The following is a 19,741-nucleotide window of genomic DNA, read 5'->3' on the forward strand; positions in this document are numbered from 1 at the left end:
CCCGCGCAATAATTGAGCTGCGCGCAAAGGTCACGTTATCAGCCTGTGACGCTTCCCATCCAGTACGTGGCACACATTGCTCAGAAAAGCCCCTTGTGCCCGCTTTCTGCCATCCGCGCTGTCTCGTGTCTCCCTTTTTCCATTAAATGCCTTTTTTCTTGCGGGTCTCATCTCGGGAATAGTGCACTACGGGGACATATCTATCCCCAACTATCCTAGGCCCGAGAACCAGCCCTTGCCGTCACGTAACGGGCGGAGACTCGCTGAGGCGAGTTGCACTTCTAATTGGGCGTGAGGTCTTGTCAATCCCCAAGTTCTTCCAATCAGAAGTCCGGTCCATCCAGCCTTCCGCTCCCCATTGGCCTGTGTGGAGGAAGAGGGGTGGGTAATCCGAAGTCGCTGCGCTCAGTGCGCAGGCGCGAAGAAGCTGGCAGGGGCACGAGCCGGGGGCGGGTTTGAAGACGCGTCGTTGGGTTTTGGAGGCCGTGAAAGAGCCGTTTGAGTTTGGCTGCGGGTGGAGAACGTTTGTCAGGGGCCCGGCCAAGAAGGAGGCCCGCCTGTTACGATGGTGTCCATGAGTTTCAAGCGGAACCGCAGTGACCGGTTCTACAGCACCCGGTGCTGCGGCTGTTGCCATGTCCGCACCGGGACGATCATCCTGGGGACCTGGTACATGGTAAGGCGGGCGGGCGTGGCGCGTATGTCCGGGGGGCCTGGGGAGCGGGGCCTGGTGCGGAGGGGGTGAGACTGGAAACGGGGTGTTGGGTGGGGCGGGGACTTGGAGGGGCGCTGCTTTTTAAGGCGCGCCAACTCTGGATGAAGTCCAAGGACTTTGGGAAAGTAACCTTGTTCAGGAATCGGAGTCGGGGGAGCGGGGGGCGGTGGTAAGCATGGGGAGATTGTTCTTTGGCAAGAATTTGAGGCGAGAAGCGGGCTTGGGAGAGCAGAGGCTTTGCAGGCGAAGGGACGAGGGTGCTGGGATTTGGTGGGAATTTCTCTGTTTTGATTCTTGTTGTATTTCTACGATCTGAAAGGCAGCACCTCCCTTCCTCCTATCCAGTGCTCCCTGGAATTTTTTCCTCTAATGAAATAATTAGGAGCGGACCTTGATAAATGCAGTCTAGTTTCGACATTGGTCTTCCCGTTGGGAAAGCGAAAGATCCAGCGGTAACCCCGTTGTCCGCGTTTCTTGGACTTTGTTTTGTTTCATGCCTCTCTTGCATCTCCAGAATCGCTTGGGGGCGATAGCTTTTGCCTGAGTTGACGCCTGACCAGCTTTTGTCCTGGTGCAGCCTCCTCCCTGCGCAGTAGGTGCTTTTCGTAGCCGACCGGCTGTTTTTACAGAGACCTTTATTGAGAGCCCTCTCCATCCTGGCCACCTACGCTGGTATCTCCTGGGTTCCAAGATCTGTGTGATTCTGTCCTAACCAAGTTGACACTGTTGTTGCCTGGTGATTCACTAGTAATAAGTTTGTGATTTTTCTTTTGTAATTCACCATTTACAGTATCCATGCACATTAAACCTAACTTGTCCATGACTTCCAAATATGGGATTCAGTTTAGGTAGTTTTAGGTTATTATGATTTTGCCGAAGCCGTGACAAACTTCCTACATGGTCGACTTGGCCACTTTAATGACTTCGCGAATGTGGTTGTGTGGGTGACGTTGGTGATACTGTGCAGTTTTTGATACTTAACTGCAAAAGAGGAAGAGAGTTATCCCAGACACAATCTGTTTTCTCTGTACTTGCTGCTTCTCCCCACTCATTGACTTGAAATCATTAGTAAGCATTTGGACAAACGCCAGATGAGAATCATCTTAAATGAGGCAGATACTGTTTCATGGCCCACCCCCGGGGGACTACCTGACTCCACATGACTGCTACCTGCCCTGTTGTTTTTTACCGTCTTGTTTCTGATGTACATTTAAAAAACAACACGAATGTGTAGGTTTGCTTGTGCTGAGTTTATTTTCATGTTTCCTGTACTTTTATATTCGGAAATACCGCCTTATTGATAGAACTATATCACATTTTTCCCTCAGACTCTTTCGTTCTGTATTTTAACTGATTTGGAATACTAAACATATAGTTAATGACCATCAGCTGCATTACGTTTCTAACTTCCTTTTATAGCTTCTCCATTTTGCTGAGGGGCTGGGTCTCATTTCTTTTGTTTGTCCTTAGCTCTGTCTTCTATTTCCCTAAATGAATAATTCAAACCTTGAGGCTCCTCAAGGCTATTACTCAATTCCGTCTTCCTCACCCCCAGAAGATGACTTTCTTTCCTGTTTAACTAAGAGAATCCATCGGCCTGGCTCTCTCCTGCAGTCTTAGTCTTCCTGTTTCTTCTCAGATCCTTCCCTCCACTCACAGAACAAAGGATTCCTAACTCCTCAAGAAGAGAATACCACCATTTCTATTTCGACCATCCGAATGTAATTGGCTGTATTTCTTTTCAGTTTTTCTCAGGCAGATTTTTTGATGCTGTGGGCTCAGCTAGAAAATGAATAGAATAGCAGGATAAAGTGGGAACTACAAACAGGAAACTCAAAATGCAGAGAGAAAAACTTCATTAGGGGCGTTTATTCTTACAAAGTAGGGAGTGAGGAGTTTACATCTGTTCCCTACTTTAAGCCCTTGTTGTGAGAAGGGTTCACATACCTCTGAAGACCATGCTTTAGTTTCACAATTTTAAAAAGATGCCATAGCTGTTCTTACTTTGCGTAGACTTCTCAGATTAGTGTAAAACATTTTATTGTAAACTTCTTAAATCATTTAACCTGTCTTAAATTGATTAAGAGATTTACTGACCACCTGCAGTGTAAAAGGCTTTGGTGGACAAACAAAAGGAATAAATCACAGGGGCCATGTGTCATTTGCCTTGTTTTCCTATTACCTGCCAAGTGCTAGACTCTCAAATGTTTCTTGTCTAACAGCATCTGCCCTTAAGATATTTATGGTATCACAAACTTGGAGCACAGATATGAAAAATGTATGGTACAGTGATGAGGAGGAGGAGAAGGTGATCAGTAATAATAGATTCTAATCAGAATAAGTACTGGAAAAAGGCCATTGGTTTTGTTTATTATAGTTTTGTTGATGACTTTCAAAAGTGTAGCTTGAATACCATAGCAGTGTAAAGACAGTCTCTACCAACTTGGGGAGACATGTAACACGACACAAGACCACCTAAGCCAAAATGTAGTATAATACTTCGAAGCAAAGAAGGCTTGTCCAAGTAGTGCATTTTATTCTCAGAAGCTGCTTTACTAAGACAGAGAAACAGTATGGGGATGAGTGAGTATTAAATGTCACTTCCCTCCCTACCTACCTTGTCAAGGTACTCTCTTCCTTGATTCCTGGTGAGGCAATAATTCAGTCTGCATGGGAGAATATTTATGTTTCTTTTTACATTATGTGGGACAGACTTCTGAGATGATGATTCCCCCTGTGTCATTTGGAACTTGGGGGAGCCCCTCTCCCTCGCTATCAGTGACTGTATCTGATACAGTCTCATTGCTTTCTAGCCACGGCTTCTACTGGTCTAGTGTTAAAGTATCGTAACACCATATACTAAAATATTCATTGTATGGTACAAAATAGTGCTGTGGGACATAGAGAAAGCCAGAACCAGTTATTATATGCACCAGAGGTACCAGCCCTGAAGTGTGAGCCTTTGGTATTTTAGATAGAAAAGAAGCATACCTGGTTAAGTAACAGGAAATTTCAGAATGAGCTCATGTTTAAATTCTGGCATTCCTGAAATGGTTTTCTCTATCATTTATTGAAGAATTTGAAGCCAGTTGATTTTAAACAAGTTTCTTATGAGGTATAAACTCAAATGTTTATTGAATAATTGAAAATGGACTTAAAAGTGTGCTGTAGTAGATATACTTTGTGGTTAATGGTGTGCACTACAAGACTACATTTTGAGCATTTGTAATAATTTTATCTTTTAGACTTAATATATGGCTAATTTTTCATGAGTGTCTCAACCATAAACAGTTTGAAGTTCTGTATCTGGGAGAGAAGTAAAAACAGGTTTCCTTAAGCTCTATTCCTTTCCAGCCCTCACCTCTGACTTCAAGTAAGCATAGCTTGTTTATATTTGTTAGTTTCCTTCCTTAAACTAAGGAAGTTTTGTGCCTCTGCATATGCTATTCCTTCTCCCTGAAATGTTGCTATCCTCCCAAGTCACTTTCTAAAAATTTTATTAAGGAAATTTTCATACATACAAAAGTAGTGAAATAGTACGAAAACCTCCCATTTATTCATCACCCAGCTTCAACCATTAACAACATTTTGCCAAGTCCAGATAATTTAATGGTTAGCTCACATGTTTTCATGGTAAAACTTTCCTTTTTTTTTTTTTTTTTTTTCTTTTTTGAGACACAGTCTTGCTCTGTCACCAGGCTGGAGTGCAGTGGTATGATCTCGGCTCACTGCAACCTCCGCCTCCCAGGTTCAAGCGATTCCTCTGCCCCAGCCTCCCAAATAGCTGGGACTACAGGCACCCGCCACCGTGTCCGGCTAATTTTTTGTATTTTAGTAGAGACGGGGTTTCACCGTGTTGGCCGGGATTGTCTCGATCTCCTGACCTCATGATCCGCCTGCCTTGGCCTCCCAAAGTGCTGGGATTACAGGCGTGAGCTACCATGCCCAGCCAAGCTTTCTTTACTTCCTAGCCAGGGGGATCTGTTTTTCTCACGGTGCACCTGCAAAAGTTTCTGGGTCCTTCTTGTATGTACTTATTAAATAGTACTCAGTACACATTGGTAGGATTGTCCTTTTCTCTTATTTTTCTCTCTACAGCAAGATGTTCTCCTGGAGGGAAGAGGGTGATGTCTTTATAAGGGCAGTGGCTCACGCCTGTAATCCCAGCATTTTGGGAGGCCAAGGCAGGTGGATTGCCCAGGAGTTCGAGACCAGCCTGAGCAACATGACGAAACCCCCTCTCTACCAAAAAAAATATATATTATATTATATATATATTTATATAATATATATTTATATATAGATATATAATATATAAATATATATAAAACAAAATATATATACACACACACATACATACATATATATATTAGCGGGGCATGGTGTGGTGGTGCATGCCTGTAGTCGCAGCTACAGGGGAGGCTGAAGTGGGAGGATCACTTGAGCCGGGGAGGCAGAGGTTGCAGTGAGCCTAGATCGCACTAACTACTCTCCATCCTGAGTGACAGAATGAGACCCTGTCTCAAAATAAAATGTGTGTGATGGCTAACTTATTAATTAAAACATTTTAGGTGTTCATTACACATTTGTTGAATGAATGTCTCCTCCAAAAAATATTGTGAATACTCAGTTGTATCTGCACGTAACAGTAAACAACAACAAAAAACTTTTTTTTTTTTTTAAATTATACTGTAAGTTCTAGGGTACATGTGCACAACGTGCAGGTTTGTTGCATAGGTATACATGTGCCATGTTGGTTTGCTGCACCCATCAGCTCATCATTTACAGTAGTTATTTCTCCTAATGCTATCCCTCCCCCAGCCCGCCACCCCCCGACAGGCCCTGGTGTAGGTGTGTGATGTTCCGCACCGTGTGTCCAAGTGTTCTCATTGTTCAGTTCCCACCTGTGAGTGAGAACATGCGGTGTTTGGTTTTCTGTCCTTGTAATAGTTTGCTGAGAATGATCGTTTCCAGCTTCATCCATGTCCCTGCAAAGGACATGAACTAATCCTTTTTTATGGCTAAAAAACGTTTTAAAGATAGTCAATTTTGATCTTTATCAGATAACAGGCTTTGCTTAGTTCTGTAGATTGACCCTCCTGTGGGTGCTTTCTCTGCATGGGAAGCCCTTATCTGGATGCCTCCTTAAACCAGACACACTGTTTTAATTATTATCTCAGTAGATACTGGCTCTGGGCAAATTACTGTGGGAAAACTGAAAAATGATTTTTTTTTTAAAGTCTCCAGAGAATCTTCTGGAATAGGTGTAGCAGTGAAAGAAGAAAACAAAGAATTCCTCTCTTCAGGCCCTGTGCTTCCATGGATCTGATACAGTTATTTTGTAACAAGTCAAATCTAACAGATTTCTTATTGTACACACTTACATAAGATGTAGAAGCTTTCAAAAACAATACACACCACCTGATTTGACTGATTAAATTTACAGTACTGTTAACACATTGAGTGGTGAATCCGCAGCCCATGCTGCTAAAATATTGCTGCATTCTATACCTCTCCATATCGCCAAGTTTAGAAGTTAATAATTTAATCTTTTTTTTTTTTTTTTTTTTTTTTTAAAGACATGGGGTCTTGCTATGTTGCCTGTGCTGGTGTGCAATGGCATGATTATAGCACACTGCAGCCTTGAACTGGGCTCAAACAATCCTCCCACCTCAGGCACCTGACCAGCTGGGACTACAGGCACACACCACTGTCCCCAGCTTAATCATTCTTTTTAAATTACATTTTTATTAACTTTCTTTCCTGAATACAGTGAAAGGAAAAAGTGAATCAGGAATAAATATTTGTAATAGTTAGTACATAGTTGGATATTTTCAGAGAAATTTTATATTGTAAGACTACAGTTAATTTTATGTATTTTTTGAAAAGCTAAACATGTAATTTAGAAATATCAACTTTAATCAGAGGTAAGTTGCCAGGGCTTACATATGAGCACAAGGTAGGCATTCGTTGGTGAATATCTTTAAGATTAAAGGATGCCAGGAGTGGTGGCTCGTGCCTGTCATCCTAGCACTTTAGGAGGCCAATGCAGTAGGATCACTTGAGGCCAGGAGTTCAAGACCAGACTGGACAACATAGTGAGACTCCCATCTCTACAAAAAAAATTTTTTTAAATCACAAGGATGGGTTTTCCAGTGTAATACTTTAAGATGTAAGTTGGGGTTCTAATGAAATGATGTGATCTAATGGAATATAATTAACTCAAAGAAGATTTGGAAAAAGCTTTTAATGAAGTAGCATTGAAATTTATTTCACCGTTTCTTGGTCCTTCTGATTGGCCCTACGGTTTATTTTGTTTAATATTTAGTGATATGACCCACAGTGAAATGAAACTTGAAGTGTCTCTAGTACTAAAAGAAGATAATAGTGGATGAGCGTGTGACTTATCCATGGAAGAGAAGAAAAGTGAAGAGTTCTTTTTTTTTGTTTTTTAAGAGACAGACTTAGTATTGTTGCCTAGGCTGGTCTCCAGAGCTCAGGCGATCCTTCCCACCTCAGCCTCCCAAGTAGCTGGGACTATAGGTGTGAGATTTTTAGAAATCCTTCATGTAATAAAAATATTTAAGAAGGGAAAATAGAACTCCTAAATGTTTTTGGCATGTCATTCCCTTCATTTAGTAATTGGGTTTGCATGCCTTTCTTGACAAAGGAATTTCTGTACCGCAGAGAGCTTTTTCACTGTGACTATGCTGTGTTTAGCAAAGAAGAGTTTGCCTAATTGATTTCAAACTGATTTCCATACACAGAACATATAACGTTTTAGTAGATATATCTGATAGTTCAGTAATTAATTCACCTAGTTGTATTAGCTCATACTCATACACCACACACGCTGGCCAAAACCCATTGCAGCAAATGTGGGCAACAAAAAAAATCAGCTTTCAACTGGGGAGAGCCACCTTGCAAAAGTGATTGTTCCTGGTAAGTCCTCTCAAGAATTGAAAGATATCATGCCTTGCCTCTGAACAATGCAAGGAAAGAGGCTTGCTGCTGAACATAGATAGTAAAGTCTAAACATTTTATAGCCTTAGATAATGGTTTCTTTGGGAAAGACCTTAAAATAGGAGTTACTGGGGAATGTTTATTAATAATCACGTAGTGCTGAGAAGGAGGATGTCTTAAAAACCAGACTTGTGTCCTGATTCTCCCATCTGTCAGCTCGGCAAGCTTAACACAAGTTATATAGCTTTACTGAATCTTAGTTTCCCCATCTACACATAGGCTTTGGTAATATTTACTTCACGGGTTGTTGTGAGGAATAAGTGAAGTAATACACGTAAATACACATGTCATAAAGCATATCCTCAATAAATGTTGGTTGATTCCAAATTTCATATTGTGGCATTGTTTAGATCACCTACCCTAAAATAAAACTTGATCTGCTTATCTAGTGGATGTTAGTGAAATGACTTCAGCTGATAAAAGGAAAATGCATTTCCTGTGTGTTTATCATTCAAGGTGAAACAGGAGAGAAGTATATAATAGTTTGTTTAAAATACTATTGATAGCTGGCCGACACAGTGGCTCACACCTGTAATCCCAGCACTTTGGGAGGCCAAGGCTGGTGGATCACTTGAGGTCAGGAGTTTGAGACCAGCCTGGCCAACGTGGCGAAACCCCACCTCTACTAAAAATACAAAAATTAGCCAGGCTTGAATGGTGCACGCCTGTAGTCCCAGCTACTCGGGAGGCTGAGGTGTGAGAATCGCCTGAACCCAAGAGGTGGAAGCTGCAGTAAGCCGAGATCGTGCCACTGCACTCCAGCCTGGGTGACAGAGCGAGGCTTGGTCTCAAAAAAAAAAAAAAAAGTCCCAGCTACTTGGGAGGTTGAGGTGTGAGAATTGCTTGAACCCAAGAGGTGGAAGCTGCAGTGAGCTGAGATTGCGCCACTGCACTCCAGCTTGGGTGACAGAGCAAGGCTTGGTCTCAAAAAAAAAAAAAAAAAGTCCCAACTACCCCGGGGGCTGAGGCAGGAGAATCGCTTGAATCCAGGAGGTGGAGGCTGCAGTGAGCCGAGATTGCGCTACTGCACTCCAGCCTGGGCGACAGAGCGAGACTCCGTCTCAAAAACTAAATAAATGAAAATACTACTGATAGGAACTTAACCCTTGAAAATTCCAGATGTTCACATTTTCACAAAGGGAAGGAGGGCAAATTCTGTGAACTTTACTATGCTAGATAAGGAAGCCTAACTCCAATCCTACGTGAGATTTCTGTCTTGAGTCATTAACAATACTCTTTCTGAGTACTTAAATGCAGTGAAGCCTCCTGGGATACCGCAGGGATTGGCCAACAACTACAGGCACAACTCATTTCCATTTAAAATGGATTTACAACCCTGGGAGACTAGGAAAATTCAGATATTATGATGGGATTTCAGCAGGCTGTTCCTCTGAAGAGCTAAACAATTTTATTCAGAAGTTGCTAGTTAATGGGAAGGGGCAGCCTCTGGCAGCTTTGTCCTCAGCTCTGTTCTCTTTTGTTAGTAACTTAGATGGAAATACTGATTACATGCTGATCCTAAATTCAGGAAGTTGAGACAGGTAGTAAATCTGTAGTGTGTCAGAATCCACATCCAGAAAATCTTCATAGGCAAGAATGTAATAAGATGAAACTCAATTACAGGTATATTAAGGCCTATGCTTGGGCCTCTGAATCCAACTGTATAGGTACAGGTGGGAGCTTAGCACAATCAAGTGTGAAAAAGAACGTGGTGTTTTAGGGAGTTACTCTCATGTGATATTCAGAAAATTTATAAAGCCAATGCAGGCCGGGTGCGGTGGCTCATGCCTGTAATCACAGCATGTTGGGAGGCTAAAGCAGGAGGATCACTTGAGGCCAAGAGTTCAAGACCAGCCTAGGCAATATGGTGAGACCTTGTTTCTAACAAAAACAAACCTCAGTACAACTTCAGGTTGCATTAATTGAAATTCGTTAGCCAGAATATGAGAACTGAGATCCCATTATGTTCTGACCAGGGTGACTTTACCTCATTTTAATATATGTCCATCAAACTGGAGCATGTGTAAAGAGGAAAACAAAAGGGAAATAGGTAGCTAGGAAACATGCTAGTCAGAGGAATGGCTTAAAGATCTGCATGTCTATTCTAGAGAACACAGTATTTGGAGGCTGTTTTCAGGTATTGGAGCACTTATTTAGAAGGGAGAGCACATTATCTCAAAAGGTAGATTTAAGGCCGGGCGTGGTGGCTCACGCCTGTAATACCAACACTTTGGGAGGCTAGGGCTGGGTGTATCTCTTGAGGTCAGGAATTAGAGACCAGCCTGGCCAACATAGTGAAACCCCGTCTCTACTAAAAATACAAAAATCACCCCCATATGGTCGTGGGCACCTGTAATCCCAGCTACCAGGTGGCTGAGGTGGGAGGATCACATGAGCCTAGGAAGGGGAGGCTTCAGTGAGCTGAGATTGCACCACTGCACTCCATCCTGGGCAATAGAGCGAGACTCCATATCACACACACGCACACATACACATACACACACACACACACAAAAGTAAGACTAGTAGATGAGTTAAGTGACTTTCAGTATCTTGGTAAGTCTCTTAAGCATTTGAGTCTAGCTCAAGAGGAAATAGTGAGTTCTCTGTCACCTGATGAGAGATGCTGTGGAGGAGTTTTGGGCATCTGATGAATAAATATAACAGATGAACAGTAACTTCTTCAAATCCAGAAATTCTGAGATTGGTATATGAATAAATAGGTAGCTTCGAACATGAACCATTTGTAATGACTCTTTAGTTTTAATTTTATTCTGGTGTATTGGTTAAGCATCTTATCTCTCAAATGGTTAATATTACTTATGCTTTATAAAATATTTATTTTTAAATTATTCTCATAGTGGTAATTGCGTATTGTTTTATCTCACAGGTAGTCTCCCACTATTTTATATCTTTGTTACTTCAAGTAAGACAATCTTAAATATGAGAGGACATCTAGAGATTGTGCTAAGATTGCGTCGTGATGGTAATTAATGTAACTGATAGAATGTTATCTTTTCCAGGTAGTAAACCTATTGATGGCAATTTTGCTGACTGTGGAAGTGACTCATCCAAACTCCATGCCAGCTGTCAACATTCAGTATGAAGTCATCGGTAATTACTATTCGTCTGAGAGAATGGCTGGTATGTGTTTAATAGAAAAACAAAAAAATCTGCCCTGCTAATTTTTATATACAGTCCCGTGTTGTTTAATGATGGGGACACATTCTGAGAAATGTCACTGGGTGATATTGTTGTGTGAACATCATAGGGTGTGCTTATACAAACCTAGATAGCGTAGCCTACTATACACCTAGGCGATGTGGTAGAGTCTCCTAGGCTAAAACCTGTACAGCAGGTTACTGTACTGAATACTGTAGGCAGTTATCATACAGTGGCAAATAGGTGTGTATCTAAAGATAGAAAAATATAGTAATACTGTAAATACACTATTACAGTGTTATGGAACCCTCATGATATATGCAGTCCATTGTTGACCAAAATGTTGTTGGCCCATGTCTCTCTCTCTCCACACACACTGGTTATTTAGAGGATTGATTAGATTATGTTTAAATTACATTTCAGAAAGTTAAAATGGTTACATAATAAGGGTAACAAGTTAAATTGTATTTAAGTCATTCTTGCTGAGGCAGGAAAGTATTTTGATGGGTTTTTCAGAGATATTCAGTGAGGATTACAATAGAGCATTTCTAGCCAGAAAATGTAATGGACTATTAAGTTTTTGAGAAATGTGTAAAATGTACCTTGAAATCAAAATAAGCATGCAGGCTTCATAAGACTTTTTTTTTAATGTAGCTACTAATAGAAAGGAGAAGTTGCTATGGTTACAATATATGTGTCCCTCCAAAATTCACATGCTGGAGCTTGACCTCCAAGGTGATGATATTAAGAGGTAGGACCCTTGGGTGGTGATTAGGCCATGAGGGCTCTACCCTTATGAATGTGATAAATGCCTTTCTTTTTTTTGAGACAGAGTTTTGCGCTTGTTGCCCAGGCTGGAGTGCAGTGGTGCGATCTCGGCTCAGGGCAACCTCTGCCTCCTGGGTTCAAGCGATTCTCCTGCCTCAGCCTCCTGAGTAGCTGGGATTACAGGCACACACCACCACAGCCGGCTAATTTTTTGTATTTTTAGTAGTTACTCCATGTTGGTCAGGTTGGTCTCGAACTCCCGACCTCAGGTGATCCACCCACCTCAGCCTCCCAAAGTGCTGGGATTACAGGCGTGCCACAGCGCCCTTCATTTTTAAAATCACATTTATATTATTTATTTGTTTAAAAAAAGTTTTTTAGAGAAAAGGTCTTACTTTGTTGTCCCAACTGGAGTGCAGTGGTACAGTAATAGCTCACTGTAACCCAGAATTCCTGAGCTCAAGTGATCCTCCCACCTCAGCTGCCTGAGTAGCTAAATTTTTGTGGAGATCGGGTCTCCCTGTCTTTACCAGGCTGGTCTTGAGCTCCTGGCTTCAAGGGACCCTCCCACTTCAGCCTCCCAAAGTGCTGAGATTACAGGCATGAGCCACTGTGCCCAGCCCATAGCAGACTCTTGAAAGCCGATTATTTGAATTACAAATTTTGCTTTCAAGTTTGATAATACCTGTTTAATTTCATATTTTGTTTTTACCTGAATTCTTCTAAGTGGAAGTTTGCATGTTGTAGCAGGGAAGTCCTTTAAATTCTTAACATTTATCAATCCTGTATCCTCTAAGAAAAAAGTGAAGAGGACTATTCCTAGTTTAGTGCCAAATATTGATGATGTTTTACTGCCCAGTGATAAATTATATATACATGCTGTGCATGGTGGCTCATACCTGTAATCCCATCACTTTGGGAGGCCGAGGCAGGTGAATCACTTGAGGTCAGGAGTTTGAGACTAGCCTGGCTAACATGGTGAAATCCTGTCTCTATTAAAAATACAAAAATTAGCTGGGCTTAGTGGCGCAGGCCTGCAATCCTAGCTACTCTGGAGGCTGAGGCAAAAGAATCTCATGAACCCGGGAGGCAGAGGTTGCAGTGAGCTGAGATTGTGCCACTGCACTCCAGCCTGGGTGACAGTGAGATTGTCTCAAAGAAAAAAAAAAGGTTATATATACATTTACCCAATAGGGAATATTCAGCAGTTGTTCTAGTCATTCATCATTATTAGTGCCCTCAGTATTTTTTTTCTTTTTTCATTTTTAAAACATCTTTTGTGCATACAGGGTCTTGCTATATTGCCCAGGTTGGTCTTGAACTCCTGGCCTCAAGTAATTTTCCCACCTTAGTCTCTCAGAGTATTGAGATTACAGGTGTGGGTTGCCGTGCCCATCCCCCCCAGTTTCTTAATCTCTGCCCAGACGGATCACCTGATGTTGGGAGTTTAGACCAGCCTGGCCAACATGGTGAAACCTCGTCTCTACTAGAAATACAGAAATTAGCTGGATGTGGTGGTGCTTGCCTATAATTCCAGCTACTTGGGAGGCTGAGGCAAGAGAATCGCATGAACCTGGGAGGTAGAGGTTGCAGTGAGCCGAGATCGCGCCACTGCACTCTAGCCTGGGCGACAGAGCAAGACTCTGTCTCAGGAAAAAAAAAGAAAAAACTGTCCAGAGTCACAGAATCAACTACAGATTTGTGCTAAGAAACTCAGTAAGTCAGGCACGGTTTAGAATTGCTTGAGATTACTTGGCTGTTTTGTGAAAAAATTAGTGAACATGGATTAATGGAGAGTTGGAACAACCTGAGGAAGAGTTGAGAAACAAAGAAGAAAGTAGTGTGTGTTAACATAGATACCAGGGTGCAGGAAGCAATGAATTTTAGTGTTTGGGAGGTTGGGTGGGGAAGTGAGGTTAATGGCGAAATTTGAATTTCAGGTTATATTTATCTAGAGCAAAGGGTAATGTATGTAGCATTCTGAGTTTAATACATTTGTCTTTTAAGCAATTGCCAGCCATTCCTTCCAGCTAAACCCTACTCATAAGACCCATCTTGTGTCATTTCTTCATATTTTTTCCTGATGCTTCAGGCAAAGCAAATTGTTTCTGCCTCTGTTGTAGCACTTGACACATTGGATTATAATGATCTGTTTGCACATCTTCAGGTTCCTGGGCTCATAAGGGCACAGGGACCTGTTTCTCTAGTAGAGAATGTGGTTCATGTGCCATCCTACACCCATGTCAGTGAGTCGTTGTAGCGATTTAACAAATAAGTGCTTTGTGTGAATGTCTCAAGGTTCATTACTTCATGCTGAGACTTTGATTTTTTTTTTTTTACCCTCTTGGCCTTAGATCTTTTTATAGCCAATTTTGAAAATATTTAAATTTAATATTTTAAAGCTAGCTTTAAGTGAAGTTTTGTTCTTTTTGTTGTGTAAGTAGCTTAATTAGATTTTTGTTTTTGTTTTCTTAGATAATGCCTGTGTTCTTTTTGCCGTCTCTGTTCTTATGTTTATAATCAGTTCAATGCTGGTTTATGGAGCAATTTCTGTAAGTATACTGTATTTTCAGCTTTTAGAGTTTGACCTTAGGGGAGCTTAGTAATTTCCTATATGTGATACAATGTTATGGTTGTTATTTTTTCTCCAGTATCAAGTGGGTTGGCTGATTCCATTCTTCTGTTACCGGCTTTTTGACTTCGTCCTCAGTTGCCTGGTTGCTATTAGTTCTCTCACCTATTTGCCAAGAATCAAAGAATATCTGGATCAATTAGTAAGTGTGTATGCTCATTAAACTTATTTTTTTTCATTTTGAGTAAAATGTTTACATTTAAATTCTGAATCAGCCTTAGGTATTATTTTTAACTACTCCACTTGCTTTTGAAAGTGTCTTAAAATAATTATTTCTGCTCTCTTAGCTACTGTGACAAAACTGGCAAGATGAAAGTAGAGTAATTTCTTACCATCCATTTGGATAATTCAGTATTAAGAGTTCCTAGAAATGGATATTATGGAACTAGTAGTTCAGCTTTTGTTTTTGAGCGTCCAAAGGTACAGTAATTTGACTGTGTATGGCACTCTTTAAGTGACTAGCTTTTTGTCTTTACAGACATCTGTAGCAAGTATTCCAGTGCCTACTATGTTTTTAGCCCTTTGCTAGGCACTGTTGGTGAATGGTGTGGATATAAAGATAACTGCGAATATTACAGTTTAGCGAGCAAACTGTAATATTTGGGGAGTCAAGATACATGAAGATGTTACCTGTGATAACAAGCGGGAGCTGTCACAGCAGCAGCAAATAAGGAACTTCGATTAATGTCATATGGAGGGGGGCAGGGAAAACTCTGGGCTGGGTGGCCAAGGAGGGCGTCGTGGAGGTGGTCAGAAGGAGATATGGGATCTAGGTAGATGAAAATTGGCAGGAGTATCCTCAGTTCATTTCCAAAGTGCTGTCTTTCAGAACTTTTCTTCCCACTACCAGATTTCCTGCCTAGCCCATTTTCCACACCACCAAATTCATCATTCATTTATTCAGAAAACATTCGCTGGTTGCTCTTATGTGCAAGGCACTCTGCTAGGTCATAGAGATGCATCAGTGGAGCTTACTTCCTGGTGAAGGAATCAGGAAGTTGACAGTTAACTGATACACCATTGTAGGTTACTGTGGGAGTGGATATCACATGGGTACTAAACCTGGGCTGGGAAGTGGGATTTGAATTGTACTCAGGAGTTTGAACAGGAATTAAGATAGAGAAAGTATAGAAGACAATGTTCCAGATAAAAGAGAGACCTTGAGGCAAGAAGCAGCATAGTGAGGGCACTAGAAGCTGGCCATGGTGGCTGGCACACAGAGGGAGGGTGGGGAAGGCTGGAGAAAGGTGGCCAGGGGCAGGGCCTGTTGGCCTGGTCAGCCACGGTCAGCGGCTTCTGTGTGGCTCTCTGCTCATGTCATCTCCGGGGGAGAAATTTCAAGTGGTGCCTCCCTGCCTTTTGAGTAAAACCCTTAGCATAGCATTCCCTCATGAGCTCCACCTTCTGTGTTTTTCTTTTTGTTTATAGATGAAGATCAAAAAAACAGCTTTTTTCCCAAGGAGACAACCTGGCTGGGGTTTGGGGAGTAGTGTGTTCTTAAAATTTTTTTTTTCTATTTTTTTCAGTCCTTTGGGATTTCTGTTTATGTTGCTTTTTAAATGAAAATGTAATTAGGCCTTCGTGTTGACATTTCCATTAAAAACAAGCATAACTTAAAAAAATTAAATCAGCTTTATAGAAAAGAACATAAAAATTTATTGTTCCTTTTACAGACCCTGGTGTTTTCTCTCCTCTGTTTTGTTCACTTAGTGCCTCAGACTGGAAGATATTTCCTCTGTTGGTTAGTTTTTAAATCTGAAATTCTTCTTTTATAACACCTTTCTCCCTGAACTTAGCTCATTGCCTTGTACACAGTCAGGGCTGAATAAGTATTTAAATGAATATAGCTGATGCTTTTCAGTAGAATAGAGTATGTCTGCAGTAAAACTTATGTCTTGCCTGACATTGTAACCAGTGGGTGTATTTTTGCCCCTGTCTGATGAGAGTTGAGACAAACGATTGACATTTAGAAAAATAATTTTCCCCTTGTAGCATTAAAATGGCCCAGTTTATCTGTAGAACTTACACAGACCTGAGCATCTCCTGAGTTAATGATGCAAGTGACACAGGGACTGATCTCCAGTGCCATATAGGCGATAGTGTTTTTCCAAAGGCCAGAAAGATGGAAAATAGTGAAAAGTAAACAGAAAACGAGCTAAATTTAGACTTTTTGGAGCATTGTGGGTTATCAAATGTACTCTAAGTGATTGTTAGCATGCATTAATGGTGATAAGGCTTAAAATTTAAAAGCACTTTGAATTAAATTCTGCTTATACATTTTTATTAAATATCACTTTTGACTTTGGTGCCTTTGTATTCTTCAGATGCTCTTCAGGTTATCAGCAAGTGCTAGTGCGATGGCTGACTTGTAAATGTGTGTGTGTTTCTTTAATAGCCTGATTTTCCCTACAAAGATGACCTCCTGGCCTTGGACTCCAGCTGCCTCCTGTTCATTGTTCTTGTGTTCTTTGCCTTATTCATCATTTTTAAGGTACGTTGCTGACTAAATCTTTAGGGGTGACTGAGATTGACACTGTGAATCTAAACCTTTTTGCTGCCTTTCACCTTACAAGTCACAGGAGATTGAGGATTTGTGGGGACAGTGTTTATTCTGGCACATGAGCAGAGATAGCTTCTAGGGAATGGTTTCTGTTGTGTTTCCAAGGAATGGTTGTAACTGTCAGGATCCTTCTCTAAGTGAAAGGACCTACTTTTTATGTTTTTGAAAAGGGGTTCATGATTTGTATTGAAAATCTGTTAAAATTCCCAAGGTTCACAAACCCAGAATTTCTTCTGCAGCACAGTGGGTTGACCTGAATTGAAGCTCCATCTCTGGTTTCTCTCTGCAATGTTGGCGATGAAACTCATGACACTTAAATGAGAGCAAGTAGGGAAAGGGCCTGGCCTGTGCTGGGTCCACACAGAGGTCAGCTCCCTTCTACACAGAGGATGTGTGGGGAAAGCATTCTAAGTCACTGGCATTTTAGAGCAGGTAGTCTGTTGAGTTTCTAGCAGATGTCAACTTTGTTTTTATTCTTCCAGGCTTATCTAATTAACTGTGTTTGGAACTGCTATAAATACATCAACAACCGAAACGTGCCGGAGATTGCTGTGTACCCTGCCTTTGAAGCACCTCCTCAGGTTAGCTACTGTTGGATAGAGTAAAAGGTCACCAGTCACTATTGACTGTTCCAGGAGAAGAACCTGGAGCTTGACTTTCTCTTTCATGCTGTAACCTATGGTTTGGGCATGAACCCTGGGTACTTTTATGAACAGCTTAAAATCCACGGAATTCAACATTTTCCACTTGGAATCCTGAGTACATGGGTCGCTTGTCTCATCCAGTTTGGCTGTTAGATTTACTCATTAGAGGTCCTCATTAGTGTCATGTTTGTAGGGGAGACAAGACAGGAAACAGCTGTGTTAGGCCCATGTAGCCTGGGGCTTCTAAGGATGGGGAGTTCCATTGACTGAAACTTGTGTTGTTTTCAGAAAACATCCATATGATCCAACGGGGGAGCTGACCTGTCTGGGGAGATGAATACAGTGGTTTCATGGGTCTTTTGGGGAAGCCTACCTTTCACAGCCCTCTAATTGCTGCTGTGCTACCTTCCCAGGTTTTCAGCATATAAAATATATGTGGCCCATCTAGGGCCAGGCTTTCAGACTTGGAGTCACTTTGATTAGAATGTCACTCCTCCACTGCATAGGTGTGCCTGTTACCCTCAAAGACATGATATAAGTTCATGATCTTCTGACTACAAACTGATTCTGATGAAAGTCAGGATCCAGGAGCTAGCGTCTTATTGGGTGTTTCCTATTGCATGGTTTAACCCAACTCCTCAACACCTGAAGTGTAATTGGCACTGGCACTTTATCGGTCACACTGGAACGAGGGCAGAGCAATGGCACCCACTGCCTGCCTGTCTAGGAATCCTTGTCCAGAAGCGGAACTCTCTCTCCCCACCTCCCTCTCTCCACCCTCCCCTTCGCTAGCAATCTTGGTAAAATTCCAGGTTATTGAGGCATCTACTTGGGAACATTTTAGCTAACAGTTTCTTCAGCTCTTCTTTATGGTTTTGTATAACCCTATTTAGGGCATAAAGTCTGAAAGCTGAATTATCTCACAGAGGATTTTAAAGGAGAATTAAATCTGATACAATTTTTTTTCTCTCTTTAGTACGTTTTGCCAACCTATGAAATGGCCGTGAAAATGCCTGAAAAAGAACCACCACCTCCTTACTTACCTGCCTGAAGAAATTCTGCCTTTGACAATAAATCCTATACCAGCTTTTTGTCTTGTTTATTTTACAGAATGCTGCAATTCAGGGCTCTTCAAACTTGTTTGATATAAAATATGTTGTCTTTTGTTTAAGCATTTATTTTCAAACACTAAGGAGCTTTTTGACATCTGTTAAACGTCTTTTTGTTTTTTTGTTAAGTCTTTTACATTTTAATAGTTTTTGAAGACAATCTAGGTTAAGCAAGAGCAAAGTGCCATTGTTTGCCTTTAATTGGGGGGTGGGAAGGGAAAGAGGGTACTTGCCACATAGTTTCCTTTTTAACTGCACTTTCTTTATATAATAGTTTGCATTTTGTTACTTGCTACCCTGAGTACTTTCAGGAAGACTGACTTAAATATTCGGGGTGAGTAAGTAGTTGGGTATAAGATCTGAATTTTTCATCTGCGGAGACAAAATATTTGACATTTTGACTTGACTGTGGAAGATGATGGTTGCATGTTTCTAATTTGTATATGTTTCCATCTTTGTGATAAGATGATTTAATAAATCTCTTTAAATACTTAGGGTTGTCATTTTTTTAATCCGTTACTTTTTTTTAAGATAAACCCTGACATTTTCCATTACAGTGTATTCAGAGTGCCAGTGTTTATTTTTTTTTAACTTTGAGAATACAGTTGGCCCTTCGTATCCATGGGTTCTGTATCCATGGGTTCTATATCCATGGAGTTAATCGACTGTGGATTGAAAATATTTGGGGGGAAAAATGGATAGTTGGATCTGTACTGAACATGTACAGACTTTTTATTCTTGTCATTGTTCTCTAAAAAATACACTATAACAATTTATGTAGCATTCACATTATATTAGATATTATAAGTAATCTAGAGATCATTTTAAAAATATGGGAGGATATGCATGGGTCATAAGCAAATACTATACCATTTTATTATAAGGGACTTGAGCAACTGTGGATTTGGGTATCTGGAGGGAGAACCTGCAACCAGTCCCCCATAGATACCAAGGGACAACTGCACAATGATGCACACTTAATTAGAAATCATTTTCTTAATCCATTAACTCTAAATTTGTGGTGAAGATATTTCTTGAATCACAGGACAGAAATTAATACCAGTCGTTTGAAAAGTGATTGCTGTAGCAGTCTTTTTTTTATGTCTTATTTTTTTTCTTTCCAACTTC

At 41.0% G+C, this 19,741-nt stretch overlaps 1 protein-coding gene across 1 annotated transcript; it reads left to right on the top strand.

Moving 5' to 3' along the window:
• Nucleotides 1-5: 5 nt before the first annotated feature.
• LAPTM4A (lysosomal protein transmembrane 4 alpha) lies at nucleotides 6-19,107 on the top strand. The gene is made up of 7 exons (XM_001139190.7): nucleotides 6-676; nucleotides 10,762-10,882; nucleotides 14,144-14,220; nucleotides 14,320-14,442; nucleotides 16,696-16,791; nucleotides 17,343-17,441; nucleotides 18,481-19,107. Exons 1-7 carry the CDS (start codon nucleotides 566-568, stop codon nucleotides 18,553-18,555), a joined length of 702 nt encoding a protein of 233 aa, XP_001139190.1. The 5' UTR covers nucleotides 6-565; the 3' UTR covers nucleotides 18,556-19,107.
• Nucleotides 19,108-19,741: the final 634 nt, after the last annotated feature.

Source organism: Pan troglodytes, chromosome 12 (genome assembly GCF_028858775.2).
Source record: "Pan troglodytes isolate AG18354 chromosome 12, NHGRI_mPanTro3-v2.0_pri, whole genome shotgun sequence".
Taxonomy (NCBI): Eukaryota; Metazoa; Chordata; class Mammalia; order Primates; family Hominidae; genus Pan; species Pan troglodytes.

Excerpts from the sequence above, each read along its gene's own strand:
- LAPTM4A (XM_001139190.7), top strand. The coding sequence starts at position 566 with ATGGTGTCCATGAGTTTCAAGCGGAACCGCAGTGACCGGTTCTACAGC. Across the intron at positions 16,792-17,342 it reads CCTTATTCATCATTTTTAAG|GCTTATCTAATTAACTGTGT; the intron begins GTACGTTGCTGA and ends TTATTCTTCCAG. Across the intron at positions 17,442-18,480 it reads CCTTTGAAGCACCTCCTCAG|TACGTTTTGCCAACCTATGA; the intron begins GTTAGCTACTGT and ends TTCTCTCTTTAG.